The following is a 16333-nucleotide window of genomic DNA, read 5'->3' as shown; positions in this document are numbered from 1 at the left end:
ATGGATGTGATGAACAATATTTGGGCTTTGTGTGGGAGCAGAGATGAGTGCTAGGAATGTGGATAGGGCTCATGCAAAATGGATGGCCGGATGGAATTTGGGTCCCCGGTTGAGACTCTGGCTGATACTCATACTCACCATGAGTACAGGGACCACTGCTATCTCGTTGGCCATCCCCATCACCTAACATAGTGCTTGACAACGTGGGGCAAGGAGAGAACAAACATGCAGACAACCAGGGGCAGCATAGCTGGCAAGTCTGAATTTTCATACTTGAACAAATTCCACTTTGAGCTGAAAAATTAGATTATTCATACGTTGTTCGTTAGTGAGATGTTCAAAGAGTTTCAAGCTATCCTTCGACTCTGGGACTAAATTAGTGACAGCTTTGAAATTAGAAGTAACTAAAGCTACCTCGACTGGATATGGGTTGATTTCCAAATTCATACAGGCATTGGGAGTGCTGTTTTTAATGTTGTGTGAGTGAAAGCCAGAGGGTGGAAGACATAGCTGTGTGTGACAGAGTTTGGATAATATACTATCATAGGGAGTCCATTCTCTCACCATGGTGGTTAGGAGTGTCCTCGAGGCTTGGGCAAGGCTTCTCTAGTCTCTGGTTCAGGAGGTAGACCAGAGGGACATTTATTTGTACAGCTGTACACCATCTAAACACTGGTTTACCAAATCCAAACTGCACAAAATGAGAAAGGACAACCAGAATGTAAAGCCAGAAGAGGCTGTTAGTAAAAAAAAGTTATCGCTGGTGGAAGGGAGGGGAGACTACAGGCAACTCTTTGACCCAGGATATACATGTTTGTCTCTGATGCTTTTTGCTGGATGCCTTTGGCTCTTGGTGCGGGCACAGGAGGAGCACTTAAAGGATTTGGCCAGAGAAAGAAGTAACTACAGTGACCACTGAAAACGCCTCATGACTGAGCTTTGGCCCCCAGCTCCGTCATACAAGAGCCACTTGATCTTGAGCATGCCCCTCCACCCTTTGGACGCTCCATTTCCTCACTGAGAAGTGGTTCAGCAGTATCTTCACAACTCACAGAGAGAGATGAGGACATCAGAAAGGTGGGTTGAAAATATGCAGCCAACTGTATGACAGGGACTATGTTGTTACAATGGCAAACTGCAAGTTGACCTTGGATAATCCTCAAGGGAGTTTGAAAATGTCAGACTCAAACAACAACAACACCACCACCACCACCCTGATGGGGAAATGCTACATCTTGTTTGAATGAAGATCAGATTGCTAGTCTGAATGATGAACTGAAGGTAGCTGCAAAGGGACTGAACAACCATCTGCCTTCAAATAATCACCGAAGAAAGTAGCCAGGATTTCTCGGGTTCTTGTTTGGAATCATTAACCAAGGAACCTCTGATTTATATAGGTTTCTATGTAGTAGAAGTGGCCCGCTTTTAAGGAGGGCTGCTATTATATGCCACTGATGGGACTTTCATTCAACCCACAAAACATGGGCTGCTGAGAACAAAGGGAACCATGCAGAAGATTGTCAAGAGGGTAGACTCATCGAAGTGTAGGAAGAAGGTGGCAGAGAGCTAGGGGAGGGGAAGGCGGAACTCAAAGTCAGGTCTTCTGACTTATTTTCCACTGTGTGCTCCCTTCACATGGCCATAACAAATTCCAGTACTTTCTTATCAACCAATGAGGTTATGTTCCTAAAAATGTATCAGAGTTGACAAAACCACCATTGGCAAGATTAAGACCCCATTGAAAACAAGACTTTAAGGAGGAGGGATAAAAGCTATTAAATGTTTCTTTTTATAAATAAAATAAAATAAATGGCTAGGTAAATAAAATACATATTCTGAAGGTATCTGCTCTGCAAAGCATTCAAACCTGCTCTAGGGAGAAACACTTTCTTCAGCAGTTGGGGGAGCTATGACTGCGGCCTATTCACATGCTGGGGTGGCGGGGGAACCTTATGTGAGGGAGACTGGGCCTCTTTTTAAATTTTTCCAGCCAGTAAGGGCCTTTTATTATGAAAATTTCAAACATACACACAAAGAGAGGCAACGGAGCAGTGAGCCCTTGTATACCAAACACCCAGATTGAACACTTATCAAGATTTTGTGCCCCGTGCCTCATCTATCCCTTTCTGCTTTGCTGAAGCATTTTAAAGCAGATCGCAGACATTGTATCATTTCATCCCTACATGTTTCAGATTTCAGTCTGAGCTAAATGCCTGATACACTCACATTCTCCCCTGTGTTCTTTTCAAGGCTGCTCAAGAAGGTTTTGAGATGGTTATTTTGTTTTGTCTTCTGGACCTGCTATGGAGCATAAACTGGTTTTCCCTTTCTGCACTAACTCCCATAGGCATGATCTGGACCGGGCGGTCCAGAGGAGTATGATCGAGAAATAATGCGCATTATTCTATTGAAGAAGAATGACCCAAACTTACATATTAAATAACAATAATAATCCAGGGATTTGCGGTATACAAATATAGAACAGAGCTATCTTAAAAAATAAAAATAAAAATCCTGACGTTTATTTTTAAACCACTTTGAATAGAAGGGAGATTGCTAAACCCAAGTTAACCTCTAAGCTGTTGTTTCTAAGAACGCTGAATACCAAAATCATGTCCAAAACTGCTTTCTCAGTCTCAGAAATGGGAAAGTTAAACTATTCTGAATTGCCATAGGACATGTCACGCAAGCTCTTCTTGCTATAACATATGGTTAAGTGGGAATTTTTCTGTCGGTTCTTTATTATCCTGGTGCCAATATGAGATTAGCTTTACAAGTTGGGTTATAACATTTACAGCTTCTGTGTCGGGGATCCGTTAACAAGATCATAAAGATCTTTCTAACAGATGAGGCCTTTGTGCCTTGGTTCAGCTGTGGTAATGACCAAATTGATTTTATCAGAAGTGTTTAAGAGCGCCATTTTAACTTTTCTATTGATTGCCTGACCTCCGCTTTGGGCCCTGGGGTTGGTATGTGTTCTCTCTCCCTCTCTCTTTGTATGTAGCTTTCCAGTTTCTCTTCACCCATGCAAACCTTTCCTTCTGTACCCCCAGACCATCACATTTAGCCCCTGCCTCACCATTTCTGTTCTCCTGTGTTGTCCATACATTTCCAGAGGACTAGGCTTTGAGGGCACAAATTGGTAAACTAGACACATGGCTTTGGGGAACCATCTTTATTCATTCATTTGACAGAGTTTCTTGACCTCCTACTATATGCCAGGCACTGTTGTCAGCATTCAAAAATACAGTGATAATCCAGGAACATGAAGTCCCTGCCTTTAAGATTTGACATTGTTGGAAAGGCACACAACAGCTATTTAGTAGAATGTCAGAGGGAGGGAAACACTGTTATGAAGAGTAAAGCAAAATGGAGAATGAGGTGAGAACACAAGTCTAGATAAGCCGGTAGGGAGGATTCTACCTTAGAGATCTGAGTGGCTGTGAGGAAGGCCTGGGGAGATATAGAGGAAAATTGAACCAGGCAGAGGGAATTCCAAGCAGAAAGGACTCCAAGCCAGAGCAAGCTTAGAGCTTTAGAGAAAATTCAAGAAGGTCCATGTAGAAGAGCAAGAGAGACGAGGCAGAGAGGACATGAGGTGGAGAACCAGCGAGGCTTGTGGAGAACCTCATGAGCCATGGAAGGAACTTGAGCGCGAGACTGACACAAACTGATTAACAGTTCAAAAAGTTGCTCTGGCCTAGAGGAGGCTTGTAAATGATGCTGGTGACACCTCCTTGGGTCCAGCTGAGATGTCTTGTACGATAACAGGAAGACTTGAACGTACCAGGCCCCGGAGCCGCTCTCTGCTCTGCCTCTTATTGGCTGGCTGACTTGGAACCAGTCACCTAGTCCCTCTTAGGGCCAGTTTTCTGTCCTTTTTCAGGGAGAGATACAATTTCTCGTCTCTTCCAGATCTAACATTTGGTGATTCTAAGCTATAAACTAGAGTTGTTTCTTAACCTTATGTATTTGTTAGGATAATAACAGAGAGCCAAGAACACAGTGGTTCATATGAGGTAGAAGTTTGCTTCTTTCTCCTGTGGTGTTTGACCCAGTAGAAACTGCCAGGGAAGCAGGCAGGCTTACGCGTTCTAGGGTCCTGTCTCCAGAGGTGCAGTCCTCACTGTTGGAGTGGGGTCATGGCCTCATCCAAGTTCCAGTCCATGAGAAGAGAGACACAGGATATCCCAGGCAAGCAATTTCCTCTTAAGTGACACGGAATTTCCACACACTCTTTCTGCTCACATTTCTCAGTGAGAACCTAGTCTTATGGCTAGACCCAGCCCCAAGGGACTCTGGGAAATGTAGTCTCTAATTGGGCTGCTGTGTGCCTACCAAAATGGTGCCTGCTATGGAAGAATGGGAGAACGGATTTGGAGGGGCAGCAAGAAAACTGCCACACCATATTTTTGAAAGATCCCAGAGTATTGTCAAGCTACCATAAACTCATAAAATTTCCTAGACCTTTGTAATCAATTTCCTAGGGCGCTATATAACAAATTGCCACAAATTAGTGGCTTAAAACAACAAAAATGTATTCTCTCACAGTTCTGGCTGCTAAAAGCCCAAAACCAAGGTGTCAACAGGGCCATGCTCCCTCTGAAGGCTCTAGAGAAGAATTTCTGGAAACCTCTCTCCTAACTTCCAGTAGTTTCTGGCCATCCTTGGCATTCCTTGGCTTATCGCTGCATGACTCCAATTTCTGCCTCCATCTTGACACGACCTTCTCTGTGTATCTTCTGTGTCTCCGTATCCCAGTCTCCTTCTTTCTCATAAAGACAGCAGCATTCTTACCTCTATCCTACAGAAATTGAAACTGCGACTCAGGTGAAGTAACTTGCCTAAAGAGAAATGATGCCAGTGATGGTCACTTAGTGATGGTGATGAAGTCAGGCGTGCAGCCTGGGTCTGCCTGTCTCCAAAATCCTGCTCTTCACATTTCATGGCAGTAAGTCCTGGAGACTTCTCAGGGGATAATGACAAAAGGACTCACTCTTGCCTTGAGAGATTTGTGATCAGTCTCTGAGGCTGCACCTGCTCCATAGAGATCTCCACAAACCCATGGTACAGACACCCTGTAGTCATCAGCATAAACTGAGCTTCTATCTGGTAGCTAACGGATCGTTGTTTTCCCGAGAGTCAAGAGTCACCCAACATCAGAGTCTAGGTTTCTCACTGTTTCTGTAACATTATGTAAAACAGACTGAACTAAACAAGGCTTATTTTTCAGACCTTTTTCAGCACATGGATTAGTGGTTTGATTCCTATTTTGTCAAGTACCCTCAGACTGTCCATCGCCATGGAGCCTTCCTGAAAGATGCCAGCTATGTCATCACGCTTATACTTCAGACTCAGATAGAGTTGCCTGGAAAGTGTAATGCAGTTAGGAGTTGCCACAGGAAACCAGGTCTCCTAATGGTCACAGAGAGATGATGTTGGGATAATAAGGAAAAAAAGAACAAAATTAAATCAACATTTCCATTCATTATATCATTTTATCCTCACAGTAACCCTGGGAGGTGGGTATTTTCGCTTTTCTTTCTTAGTCTTAAAATGTTATTTACACAGTTTTATTATAGAAAATTTCAAAAGTAGAGACAAAGAAATGAAAAATCATCCAGAATTCCACCACTCAGAGATAACCACTCTCATTAATTTGGTGCATGTTTTTTAGTCTTTTTTTCTGTATAGTTTTATTATTTTATTTTTTCTTCTTTTCACAGAAATGGAGTCATTCTGTACTTTGGGGGTTTGAGGGGTTTTTTGTTTGTTTGTTTGTTTCTCTGAAGACAGCTAGAATGTCTTTCTATGCAATTAAGCTTTCATTAGTTACTGATGGCAGAGTATTTCATTACATAGATATACCATGGTTTATTTAATTCATCCTCTATACTATTGACATTTGGGTGGTTCCTCCCTAACCTTTTGCTGTTGGCAACAATGCTACCTTGAAAACCCTGTCTACATCCATAATTACTTCTTAAAGCCTACATTTCTCGTGGTCAAATTACCAGGTGGAAGAAGAAAAGATTTTTTTTCCCCTTCTTTAAGAGATGAGGAAACTAAGATTCAGAGAGAGATTAAGTATCTCGGCCAAATTCACACAACTGGCAAGTGACTGAAGTCGAAGCTTCCCGACTCTAAATCTCATATGGGAAAAGAGTTTATTCATCTCATCTAGTAATTATCATACTCGATAAATTCTGTGAATGCAAAGGAAATACCTTGGTGACTACTTTCTTTTCTTGAATTATCACCCAGCAGCAGCCAATCCAGACAAAACTGCTTAAAATTCTGTCATCAGAGGAGAGGCTACAAAATACATATTTAATTGGAGTTTTCATCTTTTTTCTTTCAAGATGATTAATGCTGGCATTTTTAGAAATCCTTTACAGACCTTTAAATAGTTTCCTATATGTTCAGCAATAGTTGAAGACACCTCTCCACTAAAAATAAATATCAATATTTATTTGATATCCCGTTGGACCCTGTGGCTTTTTTTTAAAGATTTATTTATTTATTTTGGAGAGAGAGAGTGCGCGCTGGAGGAGGGCAGAGGGAGAGGGGAAGCAGACTCCCTGCTGAGTGGGGAGCCCGACATGGGGCTTTGGGGCTCAATCTCATGACCCTGAGATCACGACCTGAGTCCAAACCAAGAGTCGGATACTTAACCAACTGAGCCACGCAGGCTCCCTAGCACCTGGATCCTGTGGCTTTTAGTGTTCATCCTGGTTCTGACAGTAGAGCTCATATCCTCAAAATTTAGAACCAAATTCCCATTGTTTCCACTTCAGATTCCCTCTCCTTTCTAGGTGATTTGAGACATGAGTGAACCCATAGAATTGTCTCCTATTTTGTATACCCTTGGTCTACCCATGCTTGTGCCATTGGGAGCAGATTTTGGTTTTGAGGCGGCTGCAGACTAGATGAAATTTCTTCAGTCATCACTTGCCTTGACCTGATACTCTCCATGAGGTATGATTTAGGTTGTATACACAAAGGCAGGATATGTGAAAAGCGTCTATAGTGCCTGACTTGCTTTGGGGCCACAACTCTATAATCTTCGGGTCATCCTCATCCAACCAGTTCTGGTAGCTTTGAGTTTGGGGATTGCAACTGTAGCCATGTGTTTGACAGCGTCCAGGCAAGTCACCTGCAGACAGTTCAAGTCAGTACCTGCCCATATTAGTGGCAAAGATAAACAATTTCAACAGATTTCAGAGGTACAGAAGGTAAAGCATTTCTTGGAAAAGCATGGTAAGAGCTGTTGACTTTTACCGGAACTGAATTATTCACTTGTGAAACTACTTAATTCCAGAAGGCTAAGCTGAAAGTGTTGATGGTTGTCGGTTCACATCTCTGCTCAGAGCTCCAAGAGCAGATTTAAGTCAACTGAGTAATATTTAATGGGTAGCTCCATTTTCAGTATAGAGACTTGATAAAAGGAAATCAATTTGAAAGAACAAGAATTCTTGTTATTCTTACTGTCCTTTAGTGCTAATCGTGCATTTGGCACCCGCAAGCCACAAGAGGAGAAATTACCTCCTTAGGTATGGACTTTTCATAATGCATTAGATAGTAATCTCTAAGGGACAAGATGGATGTTTCCCAAACAAGTTTCGTCTCAAAATTTCTTTCTAGGATAGACTGATGGTGTCTTTATGGTGCTTTTGCTGAGTGACTGGGAATGAGGTTTTGTTCTTGGTACTGTTTTGTCAAAGATAAAGACAGGGCTTGAGAGAGGGTATAGCTCTGGCCTGCCTGCGCAAAATTAAAAGATATTTCTGGGCACAAGTGTCAGGAAATATGACCTAGAGATGGAAGGCAGTCACACACACACACACACACACACACACACACAATTGTTTTAATTCAAAAAACAGAAGAAAAAAAAATCCTCTTATCAATGCCCATTCTATTTTTCACACTAAAACGGAGATTTTTTCATGTTGCATAAAGCACCTTGATTGGTAAAAGAGCTGAAATATTATTACCGAAGGAGCTCAACCTAGGCTCAAATCAACACAAAAGAAAGCTCACATTAAAGTATTATTTATCTTCATAATTAGTATTTCTAAATGATTTTTAAAGGCTTTTTATGCAATTACAAAATGTTTGATTGTCGTAACATTGCTAATGCTTTGATGCCTTCCGAGTGTTGTCCTTGGTCCCTGCAACCCTGGCACATAATTTATTTCTCTTTTGAGTGAACTCTAAGCATTAGTGTCCATTAAGAATTTTTGAAACAAAGTCCAGAGAGTACTTGGAGCACTTTCAGTAATATGTACTGATTATCATTAATAGCTCTTTTGTCCTAGACAAGGACATTGTTTTGTAACATCACTCTGTTTGGTGAGGCCGCACTCGGGCTGTGTTCCTGCTCTTCCTTCTGCACAGATTCTCTCCTTGACTGCTTATGGAATGGAGCAAGCGCGTAGGACAGCTCGGGATTGAGGGAGGGAGGGCATAGGGCCAACACAAAGTGATAGTTTTTTTCTTTATGAAACAGTTGTTAGCCATTCAAAAACAAGAACAAAACCCCTAAACGCTGGGCTTTGTTTCTGAGCTAGTGTTCATTCATGGCATATAAATTGCTCTTTTAACTACAAGCTCCTTACAATGAGGAAGTCAAAAAGTATAGGAGGGAGCAAGCAGACCCAGCAGCTTGCAACCTTTGCACTGTGCTCGTTGATAATATGGCAGGAAGGAGGTTAACTGTTCCAGATTTTATTTGGAAAGTTCTGCCTGAGCTCTCAAACACTCATTTGCCAGATTCTACATCTTTTTAATGAGCTCATTGCCCTGTTGGGTATGCCTGTGTCCACCTAGAGGATATCTCTCTGTCCAGTGCAAAGTGTCTGCTAGTAGAAATGTCTGGAGTAGGAAAGAGGCACTCTGCTACATGCCCCAGGTGAATTCTCTTACTGAAACCTTATTATAAACCCAGCACTGAGAATTTTGCCCCTATTCATGGGTAAGAAAATGGAGACTTAGTGGTTAGGCCATTGGCCCAAGACCTCACAGCTTCAATAATGGGCATCTTATTTAACTCGTTCACCTTGTGAAGAGGGAGAATAAATCCTGTGAAAGCCTTCAGATTTGGAGCCTCCTTTTCTAGAAATCAAGAGTTAATGTATGGGTCTAGTGTAGATGCATGAGTTGGCCAATTAAAGTATTTGTTAATTATGGTTTAGCACATCTCCTCCTCCCTGCCACACAAAGTCACTTGAAATATGGAAACATTGATATGTTGTTGTTGTTGTTTTTAGATTTAATTATTTACTTGAGAGAGAGAAAGCACGAACAGGGAGGAGAGGGAGAGGGGGAAGCAGAGCCCCTGCTGAGCAAGGAGCCCGATTCGGGACTCGATCCCAGCACCCTGGGATCATGACCTGAGCTGAAGGCAGATGCTTAACCGACTGAGCCACCCAGGAACCCCAAGAAACATTAACATGTTTAAAAACAAAAGGAAGAAAAAAGAAAACTTCACTGCATCTTATTTTAGGTATCCTTTGTTGTGTTTATTTGTTTTTCTTTTTGTTTTTGATTCTAACACAGAGCTTATCCTTGTGGAAAATATCTGGATCTCAACAACTGTTATTTTGTAATGAAAGAGAATAAGCGAAGGCACACAGGCTGTATAATAGCGAAGTGGCAAAGGCACATCTCTGTAGTTAGGGTCTTGTCTAGAATGCAGGGCCTCCGGAAATGCTAGTTTAGTAATTGGGACGTCTGCGGAAGAGGAAAGATGCCATTTCTTACCAAAAAAAAAAAAAAAGTTAAACTAAACTTGGTCCCCAGACAATTGCCTAGAAACCAAGAGACAATAAGAAGTCCATCAAGGAAGTTAATTGGTCCAAGATTTGGCACTGATTGGAAATATCAGATAACACTCCTAAAGTGCTCTGCTCTGTGATAGCTACAACTCTGAAACGACTGATAACCGTGACAGTGATAAATTTGTGGTATTTTCATGACATTTCCTATGCTTTACTTTGAAGCATGGTCGGCTAAATAGAGTGAGGCACTCTTGCTGTATTAGAAGCCCTCCTTTGAATAGAAGATTTGTGGAGATTTTTCCTCTTAATTTTAAGGGTATTAATTGACAATTTAGAACTGATGTTCTGTCATTAAATTAGAAATTACTGTTAAGGGGCGCCTGAGTGGTTCAGTTGTTAAGCATCTGCCTTCGGCTCAGGTCATGGTCCCGGGGTCCTGGGATTGAGCCCCACATCGGGCTCCCTGCTCGGCGGGAAGCCTGCTTCTCCCTCTCCCACTCCCCCTGCTTGTGTTCCTGCTCTTGCTGTGTCTATCTCTGTCAAATAAATAAATAAAAATCTTAAAAAAAAAAAAGAAACTACTCTTAAAGTGTCACTTGGAAATGTTTCTCTTCTCTTTTCTCTTCTTTTTCTCCCCTCTCTCTCTCACTCTCTGTCTTTCTCTCTCTCTCATTCTCTCTCTCTCTCTCTCTCTCTATATATATATATATATATATATATATATGATCTGGGTGAAATATAAGGAGTCTTGCAACTTTATCAAAAGGTACCATTTTTCTCTAGCCCAGATAATTTTAAAATATCACCCAAAAGAAGTGTAGCTTTTACTTATATAACCTTTTGTGGGTATTGCCTTCTTTCTTCTTTGGTTTTTAAAGGCAAAAAGAAAAAAGTTTCAGGGGGTTACCTTTGATTGTGAGCTACATTAGATTTTGTACAGTGAGAAATAGATCTGGCAGCCTGTTGCTTAAAAAGAGGAGGTTTGGTATCATAGCGAGAAAGCAGGGCAAGGAGCCCTTGATCAATAAACTAGAAGGTAAATTAAGAAATCATGCAGTTCAACCATCTCATTTTACAGATGAGAAAATTAAGGCCCAGAGAAGTTAAGTGACTTGACCAAATCAACCAGTGAGTTCACTGTTGGCTCAGGTCACTGAGCGCCCCGGCACCTCCCCATCAGTCTCCCACAGCTCCCTGCCCTCACAATCTCTGCAGAGAGCATTACTCTGCTTGGTGGCCTGTTTGCAAATCTCAGTGGAAGGATCTTGGTGTTCTTCCCAGTCACTTGGAAGTGAATCAAAACCTTCACAACAGCTGGACTCAGTTTGACACCCTTTGGTGGTGGTGGATTAAAGTCCCTTGCCGGTGCTCAACAGCAGCCTAGTTAGCCCACTTGCCAATGAGCCATTGTCTTCCCTGGATTTCAGAGAGTAAAGACTCCAGTGGAGTTCAGGCTCTAGAACAGCACACACTTACTTTTAGGAACTTGGTTGTCTGTCTCATGCTCCAACAACTAGGAATTTTCAAGTCGGAGCACTTGGTCTGAAAACCAGAGTCCTGGGCCCTACGTCAGCGTGAAGCCCGGGGACATCAGGCGTAGCTGTGACGTAGCTTTCGGTAGAACATTCTAATTCAGCCTTTGTTAAAATAAGACTGTGCATGTTGCCCGCCCTTTTAACGTTTCACACTTCCCAGTTTGGAAAGCTCTTTACACATCCTGATTCCATTTTAATTTTCACAGCAGACTTTTGAGTATTATCATGATTATATACAATTATAAATTCCGGGCCCAGAGAAGTTAAGTCGCTTGCCCCAGGCCTCTCAGCCAAGAGGCAGAAAAGCGTATGGGCCACGAATGAAAGCCCAAGTCAGCCTGACTCCAAATCCAGCTTTCTTGAGCTGCCTTTAAAAAGTGTATTCTTTTCTACTCCTGGGTAGAATTAGAGCTGTTTGCCCCTACTAAATACTCCTGATAATTTATCTTTAGAAAACCGGTTCTCCAACAAGTCATTATTCAGAGCTTCTGCTCCTGGCGCTGCTGGTAACATTAACTTTGGATGGGCTAAGGACAACAATGGGCAGGGCATGACTGCTGTGGTCTCCTGAAGAAGGCACTTTCTGGGGGGAAAGACAGGAAGCTTACAACCTCTGAGGGACTGAGAAGAAAGAAAAAAGGGAAGACCCACCCCACCCCCAATGAAGGGTGAAGAAATGGCTGCTGGTTGCAAACCAGGGCACACAGGCTTCTCTCTCTGAGGACTGCATTCACCTAAGCCCTGGGGAGGCTCCCTGGTTGGGATAAGACAGGGGACAGGTTTAAATTATTTACTGACTGCTGAGTGATGTGGTCCTGGGAGTAAATCTTTTTTTGAATATTTACTCTTTTCAGAGGCACTATCTATACCAGGGTTTTTAAATATGAGCCATGGATGTCTTCCCAAAGGATATTAACTTTCCACAGAAAGCTTTTTACTGTGCTAATTAAACTTTCCTGAGCCTCAGTTGACCCATCTGTGAAATGAAGATCTTTTTCTTTCTTTCTTTCTCTTTCTTTCTTTCTTCCTTCCTTTTCTTTTTCTTTCTTTCTTTCTTTCTTTCTTTCTTTCTTTCTTTCTTTCTTTCTTTCTTTCTTTTCTTTCTTTCTTTCTTTCTTTTTCTTTCTTTCTTTTTCTTTCTTTCTTTCTTTCTTTCTTTCTTTCTTTCTTTCTTTCTTTCTTTCTTTCTTTCTTTCTTTCTTTCTTTCTTTTCTTTCTTTCTTCTTTCCTTTCTTTTCTTTTTAGAGAGAGAGAGCAGGGGGCTGGGTAGGAAGGGACAGAGAGAGCGGGAGATAAAGAATCTGAAGCAGGGTCCATGCCCAGCATGGAGCCTGACGTCGGATTCAATCTCTCAATCCTGAGATTGTGACCTGAGCTGAAATCATGAGTCGGACGCTTAACGAACTCAGCCACCCAGGTGTCACTTTTTTTGTTGTTGCTTTGTTTTTTTGTTTTTTGCTTTTTTTTTTTTTATAACACTACTATGGAGTCAGTTATTATGAAGTACCAGAGCTTCTATAGAGAAAGGAGTGACACAAATTCAAGACCTTAGTTTGATCACAAATGTTATTTTTCAGGAGAGGAGGAAGAAGGGGATTCCAAATAAACTTTCTGATCGTTCCATTAAATTTGTCTTTTGTGTGTTCATGTTGTTTTCGTTTGTTTGCTTTTTTGGGGTAATAGAATTTTGTCTTCATAATGGCTATGAAGTAAAAACAGTAATTAAATATTATGCATAGTCCTGTCTCCATAATTAGAAATAATGCACTTTTTATAAAAAAAAAATATTGCTTTCAGGAGAGGGGTGTGTTTTTTAAGACTTTCTCCATAAAAATGTGCTATTAATTTATTTTATATTCTTCACTGTATACAATAGATATAGTTTACATTTTATTTGTATGGGTTAGGGTTGCCAGATAATACAGGATGCTCAGTTAAATTTGAATTTCGGATACACAGCAGAGTAGTAGCTGAACTTCAAATCTAGCTGGCATCCCGCATTTTATCTGCTAAATCTGGCCACTTTTATGTGGGTATATCCCCCAGTTCTTTGTATCAATCACTAAGTGGCCACTAACCGAAACTGGGGGACTGGGTTGGCGCTGATGCTGGCTGGGGTCATGCTTGCTCCTGGAGACAGATGTGAGTGGTTTTAGCTCTGTGCTACTGTGATCTCAAAGATCGGGCAGGTTTCCTGGAAAGATTTTCAGAATCTATTATCAATGTAATCATCATGAATATATTTGATGAGAACACTGCCTCACGCTGTATAATAAATTTAAGTAGAAAAGTCAAAGCAGTGGTATTTTCATCAGGGCTTTGGATGTCAGGAGAAAATAGTTCCACACTCAGCGAATATAGATAGGTCTGTTTTGGGCTGTGTTAAATCCAATTGTGTGGAGGTTCTGAATAATCAGGAGTGACAGCATAAGCACTTTCTCTTCAAAGTGATTTTACAGAAGGCATTATTTCCTAAGGAAAGTACACATATAGCCCTCATAATGCTGAAAGAGCACTAATGTATCAATTTATTGGTGCTGGTGTCATGAGCTGGAGTTGCAAATTGTATTCAGATTTTAAACTTTACTCACAGTTGCTGTTGGGAGAAGCTCCCTTCCCATGATAAAGCTTATTTCAAAAAAAATTCTAGAACATTTTTTGTAGTTCCCGTGTGAGAGAGCCTTCAAGGCTCTTTGCAAAAGGTTCTAACTTCACTTTGAGAAGCCAACTCAAACATGATGAAAAACAATAGTTAGGTTTCCTCAATAAAAAGTTGGGGGGGGGGAAGAGAATTTGAGTTGGGCTATGTAATTTCAGCTTCCCTAAATAAGCCCTTTGGAAAGTTGTGGGGGGGGAGCAAGCGTGTGATTTTGGTCTTGGCGCACAACTTTGGAATTAACTTTTCCTTTTTGTGTGTGTGTGTGTCTACCGTGGATTTTCATAACGGATTTCTTCCCTGTACGATTTGTTCCATAGCTAAGTAATGGGTCTGACATGGGTGCCAAATTTTTCAACAACTTTTACTTTCCAGAGGAGGGTTAAATAGTCCTCTTAGTAACTTGAAAGAAAAAAAATTTCAAGGTTTACCACAGTTCTTAGTCACAGGCTAAATGTTTTCAAGAGTTGTATTACTTTGAGCCTATTTAGTCTCAAGAATATCCCCCAAGAAGAACAGAGCATAAAGAGTTCAAAATGGAGTCCTTCTGAAACAGAGATAACACTGTTAACACTGGAGTGTGCGTTCGTGTTATCCTTCTGTGGTCTTAATGTGCCGAATCTTGCTTAGTCCCATTCATCTGTCACCTGCTCTCCGTAAATCATCTTGGAAGCAGCAAGGGTGCTGACGCATGAATCCCTCATGTTTTCGTACAGCGTGTGTTCATTTTGGTACCATTTGCGGAGAAGTAACAGCCATACCCCTTCTGACTTTAATGAGTATGGACAGATAGGTACATTTTGTGGATGTTCTCTCCTTCACCATAAAAAGTTATGCCTCATGTGAGCAGGCAGAGTCATTTTCCATAAAAAAGTTAACCCTGAGTCAACGGCCATAGCAAATTAATTGCTCTGTTGCTCAACTCACTCTTGTCTGAGTAGGTTGGCATCACTCTCTTGTGTTTTAAATCTTCCCCGCTCTGCCTATAAACATGATCATCTCCCCTATTTAAAATGAAAACTGAGAGGCTTCTCTCACCCAGTTTAATTACTGTCCATGCCGCTGCTTTTAACCACATAACCTCTTAAACCCGTAGGCGGTGTTTGCCATCGCTGTCGCTCACGGTTCTGTTGTTCTGGGGTAGGTCCAGTGGCCCCGCTGGGTACGACTGAGACTAACCTGGCCACTGCATCGCCGTCTGAGCAGATGCACTCCTGAGTACACTGTGAATGACATGCATTCCAAGAAGCAGACACAGGACACTTTCTTACCTTTGTCGTTATTTCTTCTCTTCTAGGTATCTCAGTAACGAAGAAGACACATACATGTAAGTAATGCATTTTTTTTTTTATCCAAAGTTTTCTGAAGAGTTGGAATTCGCATATGTCTGGCTGCTGTGACCCTTCAAGTATAAACTAATGTTTCAGCTGTGATCCATGGTCAACAGAGGTCATACTTCTCTACCTGTAGTGGTTGGAAGTGGTACATCTCCACCTGTTCGTACTGAGTGTGTGTTAAAGAGAGTCTAGACGTAGTCTGATGAATTCTAGTGATTCAAGTCATTAGTCTTTAGAAAAAAATCATAAAATCTAGTCAGGAGGATCAATTAATTACTTCCTGATCACCCCTATTCTAGATCCTTCTTAGAAGAGCTGGTATGTTTCTAGGAAACATCACCTTGATTTCTTTTAAACTTTGGTCTCCTTTTCCTCACCACTAGTTCACGATTTAGGCCGTTTTGTACTTGTGTCTGTGGCGCAGAGATACTGACTGGGAATCTAGGTGCTGTCGCTCGACCATGAGTGTGGCCCACGAGGGCCCTGGTACATGGCATCGGTAGTTTGATGTGGAAATGTGCGCTGGATTTACACTCTGTATTCATTCCCACTTCTTAGGTTCAACTGCTTTCATCAGTTGCCTTCATTCGAACTACACCATAAGTTTACAGACTCACGTCAACGTAAAGTGTTGTGATTTTGCAATCTGAGCAATAATGTTTGACTGTGCTTTGAACCTCAGGATGAAACTAATCCGTCATTGATGCAGGCAGTCAGCTTTCACTGTACTTGACCAGCATATTTAGACTTTGAATTAATAGTGTCATTAGAATTCAATAACTATTTTAGACCACAGATATGTGCTACCCATGAGATGTGTTTGGGCATCCTTCTAAGGCAAGCAGTGGAGATATTTATGGCACAATTTAGGACTGACAAAGATGTGTCCCCAAATTTTTCCTAATTATGCTTTTAAAATTTTTGGTTTCATGTGAAACATTTGGGGGAAAAAATCTGTGTAACATCAAAGTAGTTTATCTTGTGCCTCAGTTGATTCTTGAAATCTGCTCTTGGGTTTGTCTG

At 41.4% G+C, this 16333-nt stretch overlaps 1 protein-coding gene across 1 annotated transcript in view; it reads left to right on the top strand.

Annotated features, from left to right (window-relative positions):
• Positions 1–16333, top strand: part of RORA (RAR related orphan receptor A) — a 708798-nt gene that overhangs the window by 511233 nt on the left and 181232 nt on the right. Inside the window, exon 2 of the mRNA XM_027569193.2 lies at positions 15271–15300. Coding sequence (XP_027424994.1) covers positions 15271–15300 — 30 coding nt within the window. The remainder of the gene's footprint in view (positions 1–15270; positions 15301–16333) is intronic.

Source organism: Zalophus californianus, chromosome 6 (assembly GCF_009762305.2).
Source record: "Zalophus californianus isolate mZalCal1 chromosome 6, mZalCal1.pri.v2, whole genome shotgun sequence".
Classification (NCBI taxonomy): Eukaryota; Metazoa; Chordata; class Mammalia; order Carnivora; family Otariidae; genus Zalophus; species Zalophus californianus.
This window is presented reverse-complemented; position numbering and strand designations above follow the sequence as displayed.